Here is a 23,236-nt window from a genome sequence, read left to right on the forward strand (position 1 = left end):
CCTGCTGCCGGTTGTTTTATTAGAGAAGCTGTTAACACTTGGTCTGAGCTCAGGGTTTAAGAAGGGAATTGTTCTGCATGATCCTGCTGAGGGATTTCTGTCCCAGAGCCAGAGAGGGGAGAGCACTGCTGGTGAGTCCCAGCACATCTGGTGACAAACAGACTGGGGTGATTTGGTTCTCCCCATGGCTGGTGACAGCAGAGCAGGGTGGGGTGGCAGCTCTGCAGTCTCTGCTGACAGAAATGGGGCTGATGAGTCCTGGCTGGAGTTCCAAATTCAGGATCTTACAGCGCCAAGCCATTGCCCTGTGGAAGGGGTATCTGTGACTCTGGGAGTTACCTGAGCCCTTTCCAGACCTGCTGACAGAGCTGCCACTGCTTCCAGCCCTACTGAGCAAGAAATCATGCGGAGCATTGGGTATCAGTGACCAACTCTGGGAACTGCTAAGAGCAGGATGGACAAGACAAATATTTTACTAGGATAATCCCCTTAGAAAGCCAGCTAATTACTGAAGTATTGCAGGACTTCTGGTTGGGTTATTACCCCGTCAAATCTGCCAGCAAATGTTCTCTGCTCAGTTTTGTTTGGGTGATGGGTGGATGTCAGTGCATCCCTGTGGAGCAGCCTTCTGAGGCCTTACAAGGATTTCTCTGGAGCTCATTCATCCAGCCCATGCCCATGTTCAGGTGGCACCACTGCTGCTCCCATACAGATGTTTTGCCTTACGGGGTGGCAGGAGAGGGGCACTGAGGGAGGGGACTGTGCTGGACTGACTTAGAAAATGCTTCGTGTGGGGTTTGATTAAATAATTTTCCTTACTTAGTCAAAGTAGGCTTTCCTGCAGATGGTTCTCTTGTCTTTCAGCCCCAGACAGCAGTTGCACATCTGTACTTCAGAGACCATCGATTTTTGCAATTTCTCCTGTGTCTCTTTCTCAAAAGACAATTGTGTTTAAAGTTCCTCAATTTCTGACTTCAGAATCATACATTCTACATCTGTTACCTTTCTAGGAAATGGGGAGCTTTTGATTTCTTTTTGCATGTAAGATAAACTCTCCTTAAAAACTGCACAAATAACTCCTTTCCCTTCCCTTCCCTTCCCTTCCCTTCCCTTCCCTTCCCTTCCCTTCCCTTCCCTTCCCTTCCCTTCCCTTCCCTTCCCTTCCCTTCCCTTCCCTTCCCTTCCCTTCCCTTCCCTTCCCTTCCCTTCCCTTCCCTTCCCTTCCCTTCCCTTCCCTTCCCTTCCCTTCCCTTCCCTTCCCTTCCCTTCCCTTCCCTTCCCTTCCCTTCCCTTCCCTTCCCTTCCCTTCCCTTCCCTTCCCTTCCCTTCCCTTCCCTTCCCTTCCCTTTAACCTTTTTCTCTACTGCCTTTTCCCCACCCTTCCACCATTTCTGGTCACCAGGTTAATATCTGGTCACAAGTGTCCTGCTCACAAGCCCAATTTCTGTGCCAGCACTCAGCCTAGACAAGGACAGAAAACTTACCGTGTCTCTTCTGGGGAGGGCAAGGAGGGCAAACCCGACGACCTGTCCCTGCAATTTTGTGTTGAATTCTCATGCCCCCAGCTGGATGCAAAATTGGGGTACCTTTTATAGCCTAGCGACACCACTGATGTGCAAAGTTCTGGGGGTGGCACTGAAGTCAAACCTTCTGTGGTTTGTGGGTGCATTTTACAGAACGTAGGCAGGGGATGGACTTGGTGTACAGAGAATTTCTGGTTAGCTCACACCACAGGACCTCCATCCCTTTGGTGTCTGCACCCAGGGCTCCATTGCTGGTTGAGTTTTGCATTTTCTTCACTGTTTGGTGCTTCCAACCCTGACACAGAGCTGGGTGAGCCTGTCACTCTGCTCATCAGTGCTTTCCCACTGCTTAATCCACCTCCAGTGGCCGGTGGGTGCCAACGCAAAGACAGATTGTTAGAAATTTGGGTGAGTTTAGTTTCCTTTTTTAGGATTCCTGTGAAGCTGCACTGGTGCAAAGTCACAGGAAAGGTCATTACTTGAGAAACCACAGAAGGAGAGTGCAAAATAAATGTAATGACAGAAGTCCTGCACCAGCAGTGATCTGGAGCTGGCTCTGAGTACGGTTCAAATCACATTTCTCCCACAATAACACCCTGGCATGGAGAGCTCTGCCTTGGCTGTTCAATCAGAGTGTGAAATATAATTGCACTTGAGTTACAAATGCTGTAATGAAAATCTTCCTAAATGTAAAAAAATCCCAAATATTAATGAATTGTTCAATTGTTCAGGGATAGCTCCTTGCATTCTTGGGTCAGGTGTGCTGCTGTACTTCCACCGAGAAAACTGTTTCTGCTTAAAAATGGGACTCTGGGACTGCACAGCCACAGTTTGTATCCATGAGTTTCACTCTGAGGTTAAAGGGCAGCAATAGGGACTTTCCATATGACTTCCTTGTAGCTTTTTCTTTCAAGATGAACTTCTAAAAACCAAAATTCCACATCAAATATGGATAAATTAAACATAGTTGTCTGGTGTTTGGGGATTGGGATATTGTTGTATGATTCATTTTTAGCCCTGGGAAAATACTTTACAAGCAGCATCTCCAAAGAGCTGTCATGTGTGTGAACGTGTGTACAGAGCAGCGACCACGATTATCACAGACACACCCTGTCCCCAGATTTCATATGGATATCCCACTCCTGGGACACTTCCCAGAAACTCCTGATTGCTTTTTCCCTTTGGGCCCTGGAAAGGGGGCACGGCTCTTCAGGCTGTGCTTTGAGAGGCATCATCCCAACGCCTGAGAGTGGCTGCTCTGGGTAACAGATTCTTTGGAGGAAAGCTCATATGGGGGATCAGCAGAAGTGTCTCTCCTAGGAGGAAACACCACGAAAATCCATCCTTTAGGTAAAAGCACGTGGGTGGTGAGAAAGGTGGTGTGTGTGCATCACACCGAGGGAGGCAGGAGCCCACCTGGTCGTGGCGCAGCCACCCCTGCACTGCACCTGCAGCTCCACCTGTGCCAGGGCCAGCCCCAGAGCCTGCTCTGCTGCCTCCTCCCCTGCCTTTGGTGTCCCCTGGCTGCGGACCAACAGGGATATCGCCCCTGAAGTGGCTCTTTGGACTTTGCTGGGCTCGTGTAGGAAGGTCACTGTGAATTTAACACAGAAATAGCAGGCACAGTTTAACGAGCCATAAACCCTTAGTGATTAACACTTGTAAAAGGGAGACCAGAAGCGCTCAGCCTTGATTTGCTTTAACCACATAAGACCTAAGGACAGTGGTTAGGAATGTCTGCACACAGAACTGATCTTCCAGTCCTCAACGCTGTCATTCCATTTAATCTGGTGCTTGGGAGAATTTAACCTATGCAACCCAGTCCCCAAAATGGTTCTCTTAATATGGTTTTGTATGTGCACGGACTGCTTAGGGTGCAAGATGACAGATTTGGTCCCAGAACTCTTCTGGGGTGTGTGAACAGTTTTCTGCAGAGTTGATCGGGAAACAGGGTTTATCTGTGGTTATTTTTGCTATTTAAAGTATTTTTATTTAAAGCAGTTACCCAAAGTATTTTGTCTTCCTTTCCCTGATCATGTAAGTGGTTTCATATTTCTGGCATCAATCCAAATATTATTATACTTACATTTCAACTTCCTAATTATTCAAAAACCAAATCCTAAACCAATAGTGTTAAAAAAAAAAAAATAGAATCAAGAAACCTGTCTTTCAGTGGAAAACTTTAGGAAAGATGTTCTCATGCAGAACTTAATCTTGTTATTTGAGTGCTGCATTTTCAGGATTTTCTTGTCAAACCCTTTTTTTGTGGTAGTTTGGGTTTTTTTGTGTGTGGTTTTTTCTTTTTTTTTTTTTTTTCCTTGGTGTGTATTAAAAGAAAAGTCTTTCTGTGTGCAAGACACTGGCCTATGGACTGTTGCCATCTCCTGCTCGTGCAGCTGCACTGCATCCCGGGCTGGCTGCGAGCACAGACTGCCCAGGGCACCTGCCAGCTCCTGCCAGTCTGCCTTTATCAGCTGGGTTAGTTTTTGTCCGAGCAGTTTTTGCCCTAAACAAACCTGATTTGATCCCCAGTGAGTGCAGGACAAACTGATCCACGTGAATATCACAGGGTGGAGAGGACTCAGGGCACACACTGGGTGAGATGTGCTGCTGCCACCAAAGCACTGTGAGGGACACGGGGACACTCAGGCTGGTGGCACAGAGCCCTGTGGCCCCAGAGCCTGCACTGCCTCGGGCACACTGAGGGTCCCCACAGGGCTGTGCCACCTCCTGCCCTTCCCTTCACCTGCTGCTGTCCACCAGACCCTGGAGAGCTGATTCCTCACCATGGATCTGCTCCAGGCCAGGGAGCCCATCCTGGCTGCAGCCTCCCGAGCTCAGGGCTGTTCTTTGAGCTCAGACAGCCGTACCTTGATTCTTAAACCAACCAGCCAACTAACCAACCTGCCTACCCACCAAAACAGCCCCCAAGCCCCACGGGGTGAGCCTGGTGCCTGCAGGGATGGAATTTGGGGTGGGTGTTGGTGACACAGAAAAGCTGAACGTGTCTGCACGTCCCTTAGTGAGCTTCCGTGGTCAGGTACTTAAAGAGACATTTTATTTACACGATATACAAGCACTCTCAGGAGCCAGCAGAGTCCCTGTGGGTGCCCTCAGACGTCAGTGTACTCGTGGTAGATGCGAACCTCCGACCTCCTGACGCTCTGCAGGGACCTGATGCTCTCACTCCTGGTTCTCATGTTGGATTTCCTGAACAGCCTTCGTGAGAATGATCGACACATGAAAAAATAAATGATCGGATCCAGACAGACGTTGCATGCGGACAGGAACAGCGTCATTTCCTTACAGTAATACAGGATTTTGTGTGCAGAGTCATCTAAAATTCTGTCCAGGTGACTAAAAGTGAAGGGTATTCGGCACAAATGGTAGGGCAAGAAGCAGGTGAAGAACACGGCCACGACAACCCTTATGCTCTGGTTGTGCTTCCTCTTCCGGCTGGACGAGCTGATGAACTGTTTGCTGGATTTGTAGATGTACCTGGAGATGGCAATGTAGCACCCTATCAGCACCACCAGCACCACCACGAACATGCAGGTGTTGATGTAGATGACAGCCGAGTGCCACTTGACGCCCAGGGGGGACTTGAGCTTGAGGCAGTCGTCCACGTTCCTCCTGGTGGGGTACCCATTGGTGAGGATGAGGTTGGGCAGCGCCAGGAAGGCCATCACCACCCAGACGCAGGCCGACAGCACCTTGGTGAAGGTGATGCTGTACATCCTGGAGTCCCCGAAGGGCTTCACCACCTTGAGGTAGCGGTCGATGCTGATGAGGCCCAGGAAGACGATGGTGGTGTACATGTTGGCGTAGAACAGCACCGCGCTGTAGCGGCACAGGAAGGAGTTGAAGTGCCACGGGCCCAGCCGCGAGTCCTGGATGATCTTGAAGGGGAACGTCAGCGTCATCAGCAGGTCTGCCACCACGATGTTCTTGAGGTAAAAGATGAAGCTGGTCTTGTTCCTGATGTGGAAGAAGATCCAGACGGCCAGGCCGTTGAGCAGGAGGCTGGCCAGGAAGATTAGGAGGTAGAGCACGGGCAGGACGATGGTGGTGAACTCGTCGTGCCCAGCCCGGCCAGGGGAGCTGGCGTTGGCAGAGCTGCTGTTGTCTGGGCTGAGGTGATTCTCTGTGGGAATGAGGGAGAACAACGGGTTAAAGCTTTCTGGTGTTCTGCAAATGGGGCCAGTTGAGAGCTGTCCTCTCCCTGGGCAGTCTGAGGCTGTTCGGGGGAACCATAAATCAGAGCTGCAGGTTGTCAGCTCTTGGCTCTCCTGACAGAATGTGACTTGTGAGCTGAGATGTTTGTCATGACACAGGGCTCTGGAGAGGCCCCTCAGGCCTATCAAAACACTCATTTGAACTTAGTTTACTCAAATGTATTTAAAAATCACAGTCTCTGGGGGATTTTAAGATTTCATATGTAAATGTTTGTGAAAAACTTATAAACTCTGCCATAAAATGACGGGGCACTTTGTTTCATGTTGTTTATGCTCTGACCTTGGCTGGTGAGGCAGGCCAGGCTGGCTGTGGGGCAGCTGGGCAGTGCTCAGGCAGCCTGTGCTGGAATGACTGATTTCTTCCAACTGTTGGTAGGAACTGACAATGACAAAATAAACATTTGTCGTTCACTTATATTTCCATTGTCACTTTACCTGGCAGTTTTCCATAGGACAAATTGTACCCCATCCTTTGCGTTGCTGTGGGTTTCCAGCTGAAATGCTCTTCAGGAGTCCCACTGGCAGCTGTGGGTCTGGGATGCAGCAGGGCCTGTGCCAGGATGATGTTCTGGGGGAAAAAAAATCCAACTTAAAAACAAAGCAAAATAGAAGAGCCTACCTTCTTGTCCCCTGCATGGAGAGGAGCTTTGTGAGGGGAGCTTCCTCTGGAATTCCCAGTGAAGGCCTGGCTGAGGGCTGGGTACTGCTGTTGTCAGGACTTCATTGCCCTCTTCTAGCTCATTTCAGTGATGGATGACCATGAGGGGATTTTTTTAAAAATCATCACTCACTTCTTGCAGTAAAAAAGTTTCATCAGTAATTATGAGATATGTGTATATAACTTCATAGTGTATCCCCCAATTTGGAATGGAAATGACAAGTTCCTGATCGTTTTTCATAGAAACTGGGACACAAGGAGCACTGGAATCTGCAGAAACTCATTGATGCCGTGATGGCATCACCATGTTTGACATTGTTCAAAGGGATTTTGCCAATGCCAGTTTGTAAGGCTGTGCTCCAAATTGTTCCTTCCTCTATCAGTATACAAATGCAGTGACTTTTCTGGGATTCATTTTTTGCTTACAGGTTTTGATAGGAAAACTGGCAAAATGGTTCAGACCTCACCAATTCCACTAGACCTGACTGCTCTCATGGGAATGAAGAGAGGAGGGAATTCCTGCAGCCCTTTTGCAGATCAGAACCTATTTTAGGTGCCCTCCCAATGGGGGAACCGTGTTGAGTGGCACTAGATGGCACCAAAGCAAGTAATGGTGTGTGAAAGCATCAGAAAAAAACCCTTTAATTCGGAAATTTTAACCTTTTTATCAGTCTGGACTCTTGGCTGGCACAGTTTGCTCAGGACTGTCAAGGGTGTTGTAGGTATTCTGTTTTCTGTGGGTCTGAGCAGCAGTAATCCACCATGTTTTGCTGTTGTTGAGGATTTGCAGCTCTCTTTTCTGCCCAGGAGGCAGAGATCAAAAGTGATTTTATGAAAAGATGCATATCTAACTCCTTATGTAAATAAGGCACTTATTTCCCTCCTTTTCTGGGTTTCTTTTAAGTCTGCATAATTCCTGGCCCCTGGAAAGCTCCTTGTTCTCAGGCTCTTCAGGCAAGTGCTCTGTAACCCCTTGGAGCAGAGAAGGCAGTGAGGGGTTGGATGTGGTGCCTGGGATCCAGGCAGAGCCAGAGGTGGCTCCTGTGTGCCCCTGGACGTGCTGCAGGACTCCGTGGGGCTGGGAAGGATCCGTGTGGGGGGCACTGCACACCTGTGCTGCTGTTACCCTGCACAGCCATGCTTGTCCTGACTCCCACACAGCCCTGCTGAATTCTGCCCGGGGCGGTAGCCAGGGCAGAGCCCAACACGTGTGTCCCCTGGTCAGTGCAGGTGTGACCACCCTTGGATTGTCCAGGGACATCCAGGCCACGGGAAACCATCCTGAGGGCTGTGTGCTGCTGTGTGGGCCAGCAGGGACTGAGCCTTGGAACAGATGTCTCTGTGTCCTCTTGTTCCTGATGGTTTTAATGTTCAAACGTGTCCCAAAATGATCTCAACAAGCTGTGGTTGGAAAAAGAAAGCAGCAAATTCTTCAGCAGTAACCTGTGGCAGCTGAGCTTCAGGCCCTGTGCCCTGCCAGCACGCCTGAGCTCAACACAGGCTCTGGGGTCTGCAGGGTGGGGGAGAGGCAGCACCTGGGACTGCTGGTCCTCCTCACACACCAGAGGCTCTCCTGCTGCTGCTGTAGCTCAAAGATTTAAAGGCTTCACCAAACAGGTCTGTGTGGAGTTGCAGGGCAGAGCTGGTGTGAAAGTGAGATGCACAGGGATGGTCCTGCTGCACAGAGCTGGCTCTGATGGAAGGTGGGATGGATGCACAGGGATGGTCCTGCTGCACAGAGCTGGCTCTGATGGAAGGTGGGATGGATGCACAGGGATGGTCCTGCTGCACAGAGCTGGCTGTCATGGAAGATGGGATGCACAGCCATGGTCCTGCTCAGGCTCAGCAGCCCAAAGGTGTTTCCAGAGTTTCCTACCAAAGTCTGTCAGGCTGAGGGTGCTGTGGTGGGCAGATCACTGAGAGCAGTTTGGCTTCACTATTTACATGCTGGGGTAGGTGATCAAGTGAGAGCTGGGGTATCTGTACTCAGTAGCTTCACTCTTTCTGACAAAGCCTGCTGTATTGCAGACTCCAGGAGTAGGAAAAAAAATTCTTATATGGAGAATTCTCTCTTTTCCATGTGTTTTATTGCAACAGGAGATGAAGACTGTGTGATCTTCAAAGTGTATTTTAGAGTATTTTGTAAATGCTCGCTGAGCGTGTCCTCTGGTTGTGGATTTTTTACTTCTCTGAATACAGTATCTTCATGCTCAGCAGGGCTGGCTTTCCTCTCCGTGTCCAATTTTCTGGACACTTTCCTCACCAATTTCATCCTAAGCTGCTGTCTCAGTCTGCTATACAAATGTATTCTGCTTGGAAGGCTTTGAAGATGCACTGGAAGCTGCTCCTTTATCCAGGCAGCTTTGTAAACTTGAATACGTTTTGCTTCTTGTAGCTTCTGTACTTTGTCTGTGGTTGATGAGATAATATCTTGCTGCTGATGTGGACAGACTGGTTTATGTGCATGACTGATGTAACCTTAGAGAAGAAATGAAATAACAGGCTGCATGGCAGCCTCCAGTGTCAGGTGGATGTAGGGAATGACTGCAGAGTTTTTCTAGTGGCTTTTAGCTGCCTTCCTGTTTAAAAAAAAAATGTATATCCTCAAATCTAATCTTTTTTCATCTTACTTAAAACTTTTCAGATTTAGAAAACTCTCTCTGTGACCTAGGCCAGCTATTCTAGGTCATGGGGCTGCAGAGTCTGAAGTAATGGTTTTTATTTGAGCCCATAACTTGTTGATGTCTGCCTTCTTGCCAGTCCCTCTGCATTCATCACCACAATATTGGCTAAATGACATGGTTAATGCAGCAACAGACATGCAAGGCAGATGTTAAACCTGCTGCAGGCTGGCTGCAATGCTGTTCTTTTCTCTTGCCCATCACAACCAAATCATGGAGTTTGTAAAGATTTAGAGGGAAAAGGCACTGGTGCAGGGTAAGAGCATGTGTGCACAAAGCTGCTGCCATGGTCCCTGTGTCACTGGTCCCTGTGTCACCCCACACCTCCCCCGTGTCCCCTGGGCCTCTCCTGCCCCAGGCTCCCTGAGCAAGCCTGGCTGTTCTGGTTTTCCCTGCCTGCATCTCCTTATTCATCTTTGTGTTTTCTCTTGTTGACTATGAGCCCGGCCCCAGCAGCCAGGGCACTGCCACCTTTCCTTGCAGGCTTCTGTCAGAAAAGCTCCATCTCCCTTTTGGTGAAGGGATATGGTAATGTGCTGGTGATGCACAGTGGAATAACCTGAAATTCCTGTTTGAATTGTTGCCTACATCAGTGAGTTGTCCTCCTTGCTGCCTTGTGCACACTGAGGTGGTTCAGGTGTGTTTGTAGCCAGCACCTCATGGTGCTGGGCCTGCCTGGCTGGGGTGGGGGCTCCTGGGGTCCCCCCGTGCTCTGAGCAGTGCTGACAGCTCGGGCCACATCTCTTGTCAGCTGTCTCACACAGGGGACCATTAGAGTTCATAATAATTCCCTTGAAATGAGAAAAAAAATTAATGCCTACATTGGGACAAAATATTCCAAAAGCCTTTGAGAAAGCTAAATTTGTCCAAGTACTTTTACTATTTCTTTTTAAAGTGAGGAAATCCTGTAATCCTAAGGGCATATTCCCCCAAAATGAGAATTTTGCTTGCTAGACGGTATTATTGAAGGTTTACTCCAGGGTTTTGCTCTCCCCAGTGCAGCTGCACAACAAGTGAGAGGTGCAAAGGGGCTGTGAGGTTCCAGGCCAGGTCCCTCCTTCAGCTGGGGAGGTGACAGCAGCCCCGTGTCCCGTGCCCTGGCCTGGCAGGGAGGCCAGCACGGGCTGGCTCCAGCTGCAGAAGCCCTGCCCTGCTCCACCAGCCCCGCTGCAGAGAGCCCGGCTGGGAAGGACTGGGGCTAAACTGCCGCCAGCTGTGGATTATGGTGCTTGTCTTCTCAGCCCCAGCCAGAAATAGCAACCTGCATCTGTTAAAAAGCTGCTCATCTGCTCCAGCATCTGGCACAAAACCTCCTCTGCGTTTTCAGGTTCCTCCTTGAACTTCCCCTGGTTTCCAGTCTGGCTCTCCTCTGACGTGTCTCGGAGCAGCATCCTGACCCGGGGAAGCTGCTGGCTGCCCTCTGCCCTGGGCTGCTGTCCCCAGGACCCTGTCCCTGCCCTGTCCGTTTGTCCCTAGGACAGACAGAAAGAGCAGTGGCCGGGCTCATCCTGAGTGGGCATTCCCACCGGGATGGGCACAGGAGCAGCCCTCCCCGGGCTCTGCGGGGACGGAGCATCCCCAGCCCGGCTCTGCCCAGGACAGGCGTCCCCTGTGGGCTGCAGGGCCCACACAGGCAGTGACAGCGTCAGTGTCCCTCAGTGCCCGCTGGCAGTGCCCTCCTGCCTCCGTCCCCGGGCTGGGTGTCCCAGGGCAACCCAGAGTGTGCTCACCTTTACCTGCGCTGCAGCCGGGACCTCACAGCCCCTTTGCGCCTCTCACCTGTTGTACAGCTGCACTGGGGGGAGCAAACCCCTGGAGTAAGCGGTCAGTAATACCATCTGGCCTGCAAAATTTCCATTTTGGGGGAATATGCCCTTAGCAGTACAGGATTTCCTCTCTTTAAAAAGAAATAACAAAACTACTTGGACAAATCTAACTTTCTCAATGTCACTTTTGGAATATTTTGTCCAAATATAGGCATTAATTTTTTTTTCTCATTTCAAGGGAATTATTATGAACTCTAATGGTCCCCTGTGTGAGACAGCTGACAAGAGATGTTGCCTGAGCTACCAAATTCTTTCTTTTTTCTGTCTTTTGGACTGCTCCTTACTAAAAGTTCATGGATTATGTTGCCTACTTTGAATTGGATTTTCTGCGCAGAGTGTGCGATATCTAGTGACTGTTGTTAATTGTTGCAGTAAGACTGTTTTTAAGGTTATTTGCAGAAAAAAGCTGCATGAATTCCCTTTCTCCTTCCATAGGAGCCATAGTTGGTGCTGCTGGAGCTCCCCATCTCTCTGCTGCATTAACGACCAGGCATACACTGTCCATGGCCAAAGGCAGGAGGTGCCCTCAGCGGCCACGGTGGGTCTGGCCAGGTGTGCTGGGCTGTGCTCCTGGAGGGGTTCAGAGGGACCCAGCACCCCCCTGCCACCTCTGAAAGGTGGGGCTGGGGGGTCGTGGCAAGGTACAGCTGCACAGCTCCCGTGGGCTGCAGTGGTTCCTGCATGAGGAGCTGAGAGAGAGGCCTGCCAGCACCACTGGTGTCACCTGGGCAGCTGATGGGCAGCTGCTCTTGGTGCAGGAGAGGCTGGGTTGCAATTGCTGGCTGCTTTTTTCTCTTAAAAAAAAAAAAAAAAGAGAGAGCTCAAGTGGTTGGCAGAGCTGGGGTAATGAATGTTTTCTCAGTAGGGCAGCCTCTAATTAGCAAGGAGGAAAGGAACTCTGGGATGCTTCCTGGCAGTTGGAGCCGTGCAGCCCTGCAGAGAGGCTCTCCTTGGGCCCCCACAGAGGACACACCACATCAGGGGCAGCTCAGGCTCCCAAAGCTCCTGTGCAGGTGAGCAGGTGGGTCCTCGGTGCCACGCTGGCAGTGCCACGTGCCTGTGCCATGTCACTGGTGCCACATGCCTGTGCCATGTCACCGGTGCCACGGGGGGACCACGCTCTGCAGCCCATCAGCACAGCCACGATGGGGTGGCCCGGCTTGAGGCAGAGGCTCTGACTGAAAAGATCAGCTGTTAGGTTTGGTTATTTGTACTGCGCAGCGAAAAACATTAAGAATTTCAAAATGACACTTTAAAAGGAATCAAGATGTCTGGGGCACAAACACAAAAACGCAGCTGTGTAACTGGTGACGTTGCACCTTCATCTGCTGGACCTGTGCCAGTTGTGCCTCTATCACATCCCTCGGGGGCCAGTGTGAGAAAGTGTATTGGGAAATCAAAATAATTATTGGTACGTGCATGTAACCAATGCCATTTAAGTCTTTCAGTAATTCCAGTCTCACTTTCAGGCATTTTCCTTGGTGCTGAAGCAATTTCTATTTTTTTTTTTTTTTTAATTCAATCCTAATTCACATCACAGAAGTACCAAGAGATCCCTGAGTGCCTGTGTCAGCTGGTTTCTCTGTGCTCCAGCACATCCTGCTGCCAGTCAGTGCTCCTTTTGCTATTTGCAACAGCACCCCTGCTTGAAAGAGGAAGGAAAAGGACTCGGGGATTTTAGGGAGAAGTCCAGCTTGGTGCAACGCTGGCTTTTCACGCACAGCCCAGGGAGTTCCCTGCAGGCTCTCGGGATGGGCAGGGCATCAGGCACAAGAGCTGTGAGAGCTGCTGCCCCCCAGCCCTGCTGCTGCCCCTCCTGCAGCCCCCTAGCCCTGCTGCTCCTGGCTCCTTTCTCAGTGGCAGTGCCTGCTGCTGCACCGAGGGTGACAGAGGCTGATCAGAGTCCAGTTGATGCTGCTCAGCAGCAGTTGTCCCCTTGGCATGCCACTGATGTTTTCCTGAGAAAGAACCAGAAGCAGTGGTTGCTGCAGGGCCTCATGTGAGCTTCATGGCTGGTCAGAAGGGGAAACCCAGCTTCTGATAATCGACAGTGCAGTGTTTTAATTTGTTTAAGATGTTGTGGTAATTTTTTATGTTGGAAAGGATTAAGACTGCTGAAAAGTAGGAATGAATCTTGCCTCCTTCCCCTGGGGTTTTCCTGGCAGCCCTGGGGTTGGTGTCTGCTGCAGCCTGGGCTCCTGTGGAGGGGCTGGAGCTCAGGGTGTGTCAGGTGTGTTTTCACTCAGCTCCAAACTGTGGATAAATACCGCCCAGTTCAAGTTCAACACTGCAGTTGGACCACAGGGGGTTTGCCTGGCCTCTTCTGGTGCCCACTGGACCAAAGAAGAGGTTATTTTGGAACTTTGTGAAGCTGAGCAAGGGGCCGGTGTGAAATGAGGAGAAGGAGCATTCCCTGTCACTGGTTCCTGGCCTGTGCTGCTTTGGTGTGGGGCAGTCTGGCCGGTGCCTGCTGCCCTGCCCTGGTGCTCGTGTCCCCTTCAGCCACCTGGACTTCCCCAGCCTGGCCACCCTGCCAGGACCTTGGGGACAGGTGACCCCTGTGTCCCGGCTCTGACCCTGCCCTGCTGTGTGCCCGCACAAGACAGGCTGTGGGCTGCAGGGTGGACTGGCACAGCTCCCTGTGCAGGTGAGCAGGCAGGAGGGATCAGGATGATGCTGCAGAAAGTTTTCTGGTTTTCTCTCCCGCCCCCTGATGCAAACACAGGTTTGTGTGTCCGAGATCCCCTCACACCCCTCGGCCTCTCTCCCCTCCTGCAGTTCCTCCCTGAGGGGGCTGTCCCGGCACTGCCATCCCTCCCCCGTGGGGTGGGGGGGCAGGAGAGGCTCTGTCCGGTGCCCCAGGGCTGCTGGCCCACCCGCAGAAGGACACGAGGGGAAGCTTCTCCCACCAGAAAGGTGCTGGTGGCTCCCACGCTCAGGGCCAATGCCTGCGAGTGAATCAGCGACATCAGCCAGAGGCTGCCTGACTTTCCCCGTTTCCCTTTCTAAAGAGGGTTGCCGAATTCTTTAAAAAGATGGAAAGAAGTGTGAAATGCTGCCAGTTTGCAGGTGGAGCACACAGGAGAGTGGCTGCAGGCCCTGTAGTGCACAAACAAGGGATTTTTAACAAACCCTCCAACTGCGCTGCCGCTCCCAGCGCTCCGTAACCAAGAACAACCTTTTCAATATGAAATCTCCCTAAAAGACAGAGCTTTTGCAAGCACCTCAGATATTTCCCAAGCCGTGAGACTCATCAGATCTAGTCTGCTCATTCAGAGCTATGTGGTTTTTCCAGTGAACCTGACAAGTTTTAACATGACTTGGATGAAGAACGAAGGAAGAGAACATTTATTTGTTCATATAGTGAAGAGAGCTCAACTTTGCTTTCCTGTACTGAAAGAGGTGAAAGGGAATATAGTACAAACCCTTTCAAAGCAAGTTCAGATCCTGTAGTCCTGAATCTTACTTTATACGAGTTAAACTCTGTCAGGAAGTTACTGGAACAATGGACCCACCTGCACTTTGAGTTGTATCTTACAACAAAGGATTAGTAGGAACTGTTGTTTGGTTGTTTTTTTTTTTTTGCCACCATGAATACTATGTATGAGTGAATAAAAGGCTGGTAAAGACGTGCTATATTGAGAACTTTTTACGCTTTGAATTGATCCGACATTCAGTTTATGGTTCCAAGTCTGGGTTCCAGCAACTCTCTGTTAATTCCTGTTTTTTCACCCAAGGGGGGGAAAGTGCAAGCAGATCCACCGAACAGCTTCTCGAACGCTTTTGGGATGGTCGGAGCTCACTTACCTGCCACCATCGTCGCCTCCCTCTGGTCTCGGAGCTGCATCCCGAGCGTGCCTCAGACTCCTCCAAAGCGATCCTGGAGCTACAGCAGGCAGGAGAGTATTTCCTGGCAGAGGGCGGCGGAACCAACCATGTCTGGCAGTAAGATTTTTGGGCTCCCGATGGCTTTTTTTTGGGGATGCCCGATCCGAGAGCCAAAATTCCCCTGGCCAGGAGCAACTGGAGCAACTGGCTTTCTCATTCCTGGGAATGACTCACCTGCCGGGGTAGGTGAGCGCTCCGCTCACTTCCTGGCTGCGGGGAGCTGGGGCGCCCGGGACGCAGACAGTGATTCACCGGGAGGTGCCGGGCAAGGAGCAGCCCCTGCTGCGGGGTGTGCGGGCTGCCCTGGCCCTGCCTCTGCCTCCCGGGGTCTGCGGGGTCTGCCTGAAAAATCTGCTGCTGGAGAGATGGAAATATCTGCCGATCGAGATTATCTCCTCAATTGTTAATTTGATTATATTTAGATTATCTTTAGTGTGGTGCTTTGAACTGGTCCTTCCTTCCAAATAACGTGTAGGATGAAAGTGGAACGCCAAATCTGTCGGTGCTGCAGCTAAAAGGACCTGAGTGTCTGTTCCCTGCCATGGTGCTCCCTAGGACTGTCTGAGCCCACTGCCTCCCACAGCCCTCAGTGGTCCTGGCTGTACCTGTGCCTACAATCAGACTATTTAGTGCCTTTACAGCACTGAAATAATCATGGGGTAAAATTGGGACATATATATTGGGACTGTTCTCTTGATACAAAGTTCTGCTTCATGTCGGTGGAGGATGAAGTGGGTCATTTTCTGTTTTCTGCTGTCTTTTTTTTTTTTTTTTTTTTTTTAAAAGTAAATTTCCATCTCTCCCATAAAAAATTCAGGAGAAAAGAAAAAATAATCCTGGTGCTCTGAGAGCAGTGGCAGCCAAGGCCATTTTCCTCCTGGACTTTTCCATACACATTTTAATTTTTTTTTTTTCTCAGATATCTGAGGGGCTGAGCCCCAAGTGCTCCTCTGCTGAGACTGGACACCCCCTGCACAGGAGCCCTGCCAGCTGCAAGGGGCCAAGCCAGAGCAGGACCCACCTGCTGCCCTGCAGGGCTGAGCAGCTTCTGCTGGCCTCTGCCCAGGGAATCTTGTGGCAAATCCCACATTTCTGCTTGTGGGCAGACTGCAAAATTTCCTCTTGCCTCGGGACCTCTCCCTTCAACCAGGCACAGTCCCTGATCACAGGAGGCTGCTGGCACAGATGGCCTTTGAAGCCCAGCTTTGCAAGGCAAAGCAAACCATGCAGATGAAGCTGTAGGAACTTCACTCTGTTGTGCTCTCAGCTTTATTATCACAGGCTGCCAAACCCACCCCAGGAGCTGGATATCCTGACAGGTGGGGATGGTCCCAGCTGCAGGCCCATGGCACCCCCTGAGGATAGAGAAGGCTTTCCCTGCAGGCAGAGAGAGGAGACTCGATGGAGCCTTTGCCCTGCACGTGTAGGACGGTGTGTGCCAGCCGCCATTCACCTTCTTTTGTCTGTCCCTTGTGCTCCAGAGTTTGGCAGCTGCCTGTTGGGGACAGGGGAACAAAACTCGGGGGATGTGTAGGGGTTTGTACACTCCTGGAACAATGCCCTGCACGAGGCAGCGAGCTCCAGAGACAGTGCTCTGCAGAGCACAACTCCAGGGACACAGCTGGGCTCAGGGAATGCAGCCAGGCTCCAGGAGCACAGCTGGACTCCAAAGGCACAGGTGGACTCGGGGAATGCAGCCACTCCTGCAGTCCAGTCAGGCACAACAGCTCGTGTTGCCTGCATTTGTGCTGCTGCTTTTCAGCACTGCCAGTGCCCGGGTGGTCTCCCAGGCCGGGGTCTAAGAACCAGCAGGATGTGCCGTGGGGAAAGAGGGATGAAGTTGAAAGTGACAACTGAAACGTTTAAAAAAGTGTAATTTAATTGCTTGCGGAGACCCAAGTGTTCAGGGTTTGGCACTCTGGGAGTGGAGTTTACACACCAAAACTGGTGTGTTAGTAGTGATCAAATAATACATAGAATTTGCACCAGAATGGGGTTTTTGTTTGTTCAGTTTTTGAATATGGGGCAAGGCACATTAACTTTTCTTTCAAATCTCTGTATTTTGGTGTGCCAGCAGGAGATGATGGGTTAGAACCCAGTGCCCTGGCATCCCTGAGCAGGCTCCAAGGCAGACGTGTTGCTGGCTGCTCCCAGGCTGCAGCAGGTCAGGACGAGCTGACACACGAAACCCTGAAATGTGGGGAGCTCGTCGTAAAAACAGCGCGGGAGAAACGCGGAGGTCTGATGTAAAGAAAAGCTGGAGGTAACCTGTAACTTAACTATTGTTCGCCTTATTTACAGGCTGGATGTCCCTTTTTGTGTGTCGATGATTAGAGAGCAGCTCTCAGATTTCATAAGAGCCCAAACAACGTTATTACAACAATTACTGCGTTGCCTCATTCTAAAACGTCTTCACTGCCATATTTAGCAATGTGAGCTGCAAGGTTATGTTAAAGCAGACTCATCACCTGGGTAATGCACAGGACTGGCTCTTTATGTGTTTAAAGCAGAAAAGAGTCAGCAGGATCAGAGCTTGCAGCACGGGGAGGACTCTGCAGTGTTACAGGTGCAGATGTGGAGGTGGAGGAGCTGGCATTTCCCCTTTCCTGAGATCACTCCAGTCCCCGTGTGATGCCTGTCACTAACAGGGAAGGAAGGAGGAAAGGATCTAATTAAGAGCTGACTTTAAAAGCTCCATTCTTTTCCCCTCTGCCCTCAAGTTCCTCCCCGTGTGCTGCCAGGGAGGCTGTAGTTCCAGGCTGGCTGATCCTGTCTGCGGGCTCAGGTCTGTTCTGGTGCCTGCAGTCCGCCCCTGTGCCCTGCTGGCTCTGTGCAGGGGCCATCGTGTGGGTCAGACCTCGGCTGCTTGACTTGTCTGCCCAGCTCTTGCTCAGGATGCAAATCATTGCTTTGCATTTTTAATTACCTGCAGCACTGCTGTGTGTTGTGAGAGTTTTCTGAGTACTCGGAGCTGTGGGAGCCTGCATGGGGGGATGTGTGGAGCTGTGCCAAGGGTCAGGGTGTCTGTGGAGAGCAGTTTGTCTCTGGGCACTCAGGAATTGCCATGTTGCCACTCTGGGGAGAAGCAGTCCAAAAGACTGGAGGGTGCACGTGTTAGGTGAGGGAACAAAATACTTCCTTTTCCTGGAACACAAGTAAAATAAAAAACTTGTATAAGCCTCCATGTACAGAAATGAGTGATTTCCTATTAAACTCACGTGCTGAGCGCCCTGTAGTTCTCTTTTCAGGAACCCAATGACCTGTGGAGATGTTCAGGACAAGTGTCAGTACTTTCCGTGTGCAGCTGGCCCATGGGAGCCTGGCACAGGGGTCATTTCTGCAGGTGGCTTCAAAGCCTCGTGCCAGTTTTCAGTTTCCAGGTTGTCTGGACTGAGGACAAGCCATGCCAGGGAACATTTGTCTGTGGGGAGGGAGAGCCCTGCTGCTGCCTCACGGTGTGATGGATGGGCAGCAGGGAGCACAGGTGAGGTGGGAATGGTGTTCGCTGTCCTGCACACCCGGGTCAGGTGGCACTGAGGGTTTGCTCAGGGCACTGCCAGCACCTTCTCGGTTTGGAAAAATGGTGACTGCTGTATTGAACATGCTGGCAAACTTCGGTGAATTCCATAAATGCCTTGGCTGCCCTGAAGGAATGTGGGAGCCCAGCAGAGGAGCTCCATGGCACGCTGCTGAGCTCCCTGCCTGCACCCTGGGATTCCTGCCAGGGCAGGTCTGCTCTCCAAACACCGCTCTGTGTGATCACGTGCTAAACAAAATACTGGCTGGGCTATTTCTGTGGGCCTTAAAACATAGAGACCTGAACTTTGAGGCATTTTAACTGCTGTGATTTTTACTCCATCTGGAGGTGGCGATCTAGAACTTTGTAGAAAAAATGTGCAAAATCCCACGTGCTAGAATTCAGGGACCTTTTTTTTCCCTAAGTGGATGAGGCAGGTGTTCTGTCATTGCAGTCACCTTCACTTCTTTGCCACAGAGCTTGGTAGCTTTGGCTCCCTTTAGCCTACCTAGGAAGTAACTGCTGAAAAACAGATGAGTAAGGCTCTTCAGAAACCTTTGGCACACCCTTTATTTAAGGACCAACTCATCCCATTTTGCGGTTACACCCACCCTAACACACAGGCTCCCAGCACTGACCTGTATGAGCTGCCAGTGTGTGTGCACAGCGTTGGATGAGCCTCGATCACAAGCAGAAACCAGAAAATAAAACGAACTCCTGTTCTTCAGCATCTTCTTAGTTTCCCACTGCCACACTGCTCTGTAAATCCAGAGCTGGGTGCAGTGTGGAATACCTTGGCATCTCAGTGATTGAGAGGAAGAGGGAGGACTGAGATGGACAGCTGTGTCCTGACTTCCTCCCCACTCTGTGCGAGATTTGGGAGCCCAGATTTCAGTGGGCACCTGCTTTGTGGAAAGTCACAGCTTGTTTACAGACCCTCTTCTCCCAGCGTTTGGCTCAGGCCCCTCTGTTAATCGTCACTCTGTGTCTGCAGGTTGAGAGGAACGTTTCCAGCCCCCTGCATGTTCCTCTCAGCAATCACTGGAGTGCTGACTATTTCAGCAGCTAAGAATTTTACTATATTTTCTTTTCCTAAAGGAGCAGAGTTAATCCTGTAAACAGTGTATGTGTGTGGGGAGAGCCTTTAATGCAACAGCATTTAATCCAAGAGATAGACAATGGCTGAGATAGCACTGATTATAGGGAAATTCAGAACCAGTTGAAAACTGGTTGGAGATTAGTGCAGTTTCCAGTTAGGAAGAGTGTTAGAGCTGTGGAAGGTCTGTGATACACCAGGTGAAGAAGATGTAGTGGGTAGAAGTTGCTAAATAAGACGTACATCTCCCTGTGTGACAGAGGCCGGGGAGCCCCAGAGGCAGATGTAATTAATGCACAGCAATCTAAAACAGCTCGGAAAAAATCAAGCTGTATGGAGCAACCTGCTGGATTGGATTAGGCTGCTGTAAACGAGGAATTTCTAAAAATAGCAGTCAAGTGGTGATCAAAGTGTGTGGCACGTGTGAGAGAGTGTAAAGCTGGCAGAAGAGCTGGAGGAGAAGGGATGGTTGGGGATGAGGAATGCTGCTGTCTTGAAAGAGTGACATAAATTCCAGAATTTTGGATCAGGATGTGGTTTCCGTGCAGGCACAGTCCCTTTGGGAAGCCCAGGTAGAGCTCTGGGAGCAGTCTGGGAGCTGGGTGCAGAGGGATTCTCTGGGTGGGGAGGCACAGGCAGTGTCCCCTGCTCCCTGCCCTTTGCCTGCGTTGGGACTGGGGAGCGGGAATGCGTCACCCAGGGGGACATCTCTGGGATCCTCCCTGGTGAGTGGTGGGCTGGGGCTGAGCACCACAGGCTCTGGGCCCCTTTGTGGGGCATGCAGCCCTGGGTGCTCTGCTCACCCCAACAAGGGGCAGTCCTGGGGGAAACTGGGGTATTGCCCCCACTGTCCTCCCCCAGAGTCCTGCTGGGAGCAGACAGGAAGGATGGTGAAACTGTGGGTGCTAGGAAAGCAGTCACATGTGTGAGAGAGGCCAGGAGGGGTGGGAAGGGCCCGTGTCCTTCCCTCTGCTCCTTCTCTTCCCTTTTCCTGGTGTGCAGCCAAGCTGACACTCAGGGTAGGAACTACTGACACACACACAGCCAACAGCTCCCAAATAAAGCTGAATTGCCCTTTGGAGCAGCTGGAGTCAGTAAGCTGCTTAGCTGTTGGCAAGTGAGTTGTTTTAGTTAAAAGCAGATAGAATTAACCTGTGGTTGTCTTAGGCAGTTTGAGCAAGAGCCTTTTGCCCATTAAGGCTATGCAGTGAGTGTACATAGAAAACCCATTTTGCTGCATTTATTGAGTGTTAATATTACTTGTCAAACACCTTTTGTGTCCTTCAGCAGAAGTAAACCAAACTACTTTTCAGGTTCCCTATGAACATGCAGAGCAGAACGTGCAGCTGCAGAATCAGGACTCGGTAGGAGACACTCGTGTGTCCAGCTCAGTTTTGGGGTTTGTCTGGGCTGTTCCGTGGAGAGCCTTCACCCTCCTGTACAGCACCTTCTCCACAAAGGGCTTGCACAGGAACAGGTAGATCAGGGGGTCCATGCAGACGTTGGTGGCCGCCAGCCACAGCGTGCTCTCCTTGGCCACAAAGAGTTGGTTCTGGAGGTGACACTCCATGTGGGCACCCGTTTGGCTCAGCGTGTAGGGCACCCTGCTGAAGTGGAATGGGGCAAAGCACAGGAAGAACACGGTGAAAATGATGAAAACTTTCCCCTTGATCCGTTTTTCGCATCTGTTGCCTTTCTGCTGTGTTTTCATGTAAGACTCGTACACCTTTTTGGCAATAATTACGTAAAACACCAGCATGAGGATGAGGACAGTCCAGAAGATGAACTGACAGATGTAGTTGACGGCCTCGTGCCATTTGAGCCCAAGGTGACTCTTGAGGGAGGCACACTTCCTCACGGACTGGGGCGTCGCTGCCTTGTTGGACAGGATCATGTTGGGCAGAGAGAGAACAAGGAAGAAGAGCCAGACCAGGCTGGCCAGGATCTTTGCTGAGGTCAAGTTTTGCACCCAGAACTTCCCAAAAGGTCTCACGATCTTCAGGAACCTGTCGAAGGCGATGAGCCCCAGCAGCACTATGCTGATGTACATGGTGTCATAGAATATCACGGCTGAGACGCGACAGACAAAGGCCTTGAGCTGCCAGGGGCCCAGGCCAGAGTCTGTCAGGATCTTCAGGGGAAGCATCAGGGTCATTACAGAATCAGAAACTAAGATGTTTTTCAAGTAGACAATGAAAGTGGATGTGCTTGGGATGTGGAAGAAAGCCCAGCAGGCCAGGCCGTTCAGCACCAGTCCCAGGAGGAAGACGAGGGTGTAGAGGGCTGGGAAGAGCAGGTGGGTGATGGTGGTGTCACGGTGGCACTGTGCAGGGGACGCTGCTCCACTGCTGTTACTAGCACTGCTCATGTTTTCAGAGTCTCCCATCACTGGAAACAGGCTTGGGTGAAGAGGAGGGAGAGAACACAAACCACAACCTTCTGTACGTAGCATGGCATGTTCCTTACAGCGACAACAAGTTTGCATCAATAAACACAAAACCCGAGTCTGTGTTAAACAAAATTTCTCTTCTGGTTCGTGGAAAATCTAAATCTTTGCCAAACTTTAATTTGTTTATAAGCTAACATCCACTGAAGAGTTAAAAAGGTTCATACTTATTTTGGAGTATGGGTTACCCTAGGGTAATGTCATAGCAGGGTGTAAGAGCAGAATGCCTGGAGCACTGTTGGTCTTTCCATGGAAATGTATTTTTGCATTGAATGGAAATGGTAGGGCCCAAAAGCCAGCCACTTCTGGGAAAGTGACTTCTGGTAACTCTTTCCAAGCACCCACTCTTTCCCTTTCTCAGCCCAGCTCTAGATAGCATTTCCAAGATCAGGTGCACATGGGTGGCTCCCAGCCCTGAGCACCAGCTGCCCGGGCACCCCCTCACCCCCAAACACCCCGACCCTGCACGTACCTGTCAGACCTGCAGCAGCTGTTGCAGAGGTCCCTGTCCTGTCCTGCCCCCGTCTCATCCGCTGTTCCTCTGTCAGCAGGAGCCTCCAGCCAAGTGTTCAGAGTGGGGAAATGTGTAGAAAGATGAGACCTTTTTCTGTTGGTGTGTGGTTTCCTTCCTCATTTTCACGTGGCGCCTGCTTGCTGTTTGCTGTTGCTTTTCTCTTCCCTTTGCTCTGTGTGAGAAAGCAAATCATCTTCTCCTCAGCCAGGAAAGGAAACCTGACCCTGTGTCTCAAGGCAGACACATTTCTGGGTTTGTGTGTGCCTGGCACAGACCTGGGCCGGAGGGATGGACAAACACAGAGTGTTTCCTTACAGCATTCCAGGATAACCCTCAAATGTGTCTCCTCGTTGTTGTTTGTGTGAGGATTCCGTGTTCTGGGTGGCACCAGTCCTTGCCAGAGGCTCAGAGCCACCTCGCAATGGGTGCTCAGCTCCAGAGCCATGTGCCCTGATGTGCTCAGGGGCTGCCCCTCTCCCTGCCCCCGCTCTTACTGGCCGAGGGCCTGGTCTTGCCTTTGGGTCTCCAGAATGGATTCCTGGGGTTTTTTGGCCCGTGTAGCCAGGGGATGCACTGTGCTGCTTACAGCCACTCCCCAGGCCTGGCAGGAGCTGCTGCTGCCTGGAAGGCTGTGGACTGATGGTGGGTTTGTTGGGTGTAATGCTGGAACTGGGTGCATTTCTCTGAGAGCAGAGCTGTTTGTGTGGGATTATTGGTGCCTGCTGATGTGACAGCTGTGGCTCGGGGCTCAGTGCCATGTGGGCAGTGGCTCCTGGTCAGGCCATTGCCTGGGGCAGCTGTGGGTTGCCCCATGGGGTGCTCAGGCTGCAGCTGAGGCAGGGAGTTTGTGCA

The 23,236-nt window shown here is 51.0% G+C and overlaps 2 protein-coding genes across 3 annotated transcripts; both read right to left on the minus strand.

Annotated features, from left to right (window-relative positions):
- Positions 1–4,572: 4,572 nt before the first annotated feature.
- GPR87 (G protein-coupled receptor 87) lies at positions 4,573–6,227 on the minus strand. Its single transcript, XM_066193891.1, has 2 exons — positions 6,194–6,227; positions 4,573–5,667 (listed from the first exon to the last, which is right to left on the minus strand). Exons 1-2 carry the CDS (start codon positions 6,225–6,227, stop codon positions 4,637–4,639), a joined length of 1,065 nt encoding a protein of 354 aa, XP_066049988.1. The 3' UTR covers positions 4,573–4,636.
- Positions 6,228–20,655: 14,428 nt separating this feature from the next.
- Positions 20,656–22,380, minus strand: P2RY13 (purinergic receptor P2Y13). Of its 2 annotated transcripts, none has more exons than XM_066193893.1 (2): positions 22,343–22,380; positions 20,656–21,823 (listed from the first exon to the last, which is right to left on the minus strand). In XM_066193893.1, the coding sequence occupies exon 2, from the start codon at positions 21,808–21,810 to the stop codon at positions 20,779–20,781; it is 1,032 nt and encodes a 343-aa protein (XP_066049990.1). In that variant the 5' UTR covers positions 21,811–21,823; positions 22,343–22,380; the 3' UTR covers positions 20,656–20,778. The 2 variants fall into 2 exon arrangements, with proteins under 2 accessions (XP_066049990.1, XP_066049989.1); XM_066193892.1 differs by having other exon boundaries at positions 22,352–22,372.
- Positions 22,381–23,236: the final 856 nt, after the last annotated feature.

Source organism: Chamaea fasciata, unplaced genomic scaffold (assembly GCF_029207755.1).
Source record: "Chamaea fasciata isolate MVZ Bird 193981 ecotype frontalis unplaced genomic scaffold, bChaFas1.0.hap1 SCAF_11, whole genome shotgun sequence".
Taxonomy (NCBI): domain Eukaryota; kingdom Metazoa; phylum Chordata; class Aves; order Passeriformes; family Sylviidae; genus Chamaea; species Chamaea fasciata.

Coding starts and splice junctions, on each gene's coding strand:
- GPR87 (XM_066193891.1), bottom strand. CDS start 6,227: ATGGGGTACAATTTGTCCTATGGAAAACTGCCAG. Junction 5,668..6,193: donor GTCCTATGGAAAACTGCCAG/GTAAAGTGACAA, acceptor TCATTCCCACAG/AGAATCACCTCAGCCCAGAC.
- P2RY13 (XM_066193893.1), bottom strand. CDS start 21,810: ATGGGAGACTCTGAAAACATGAGCAGTGCTAGTAACAGCAGTGGAGCA.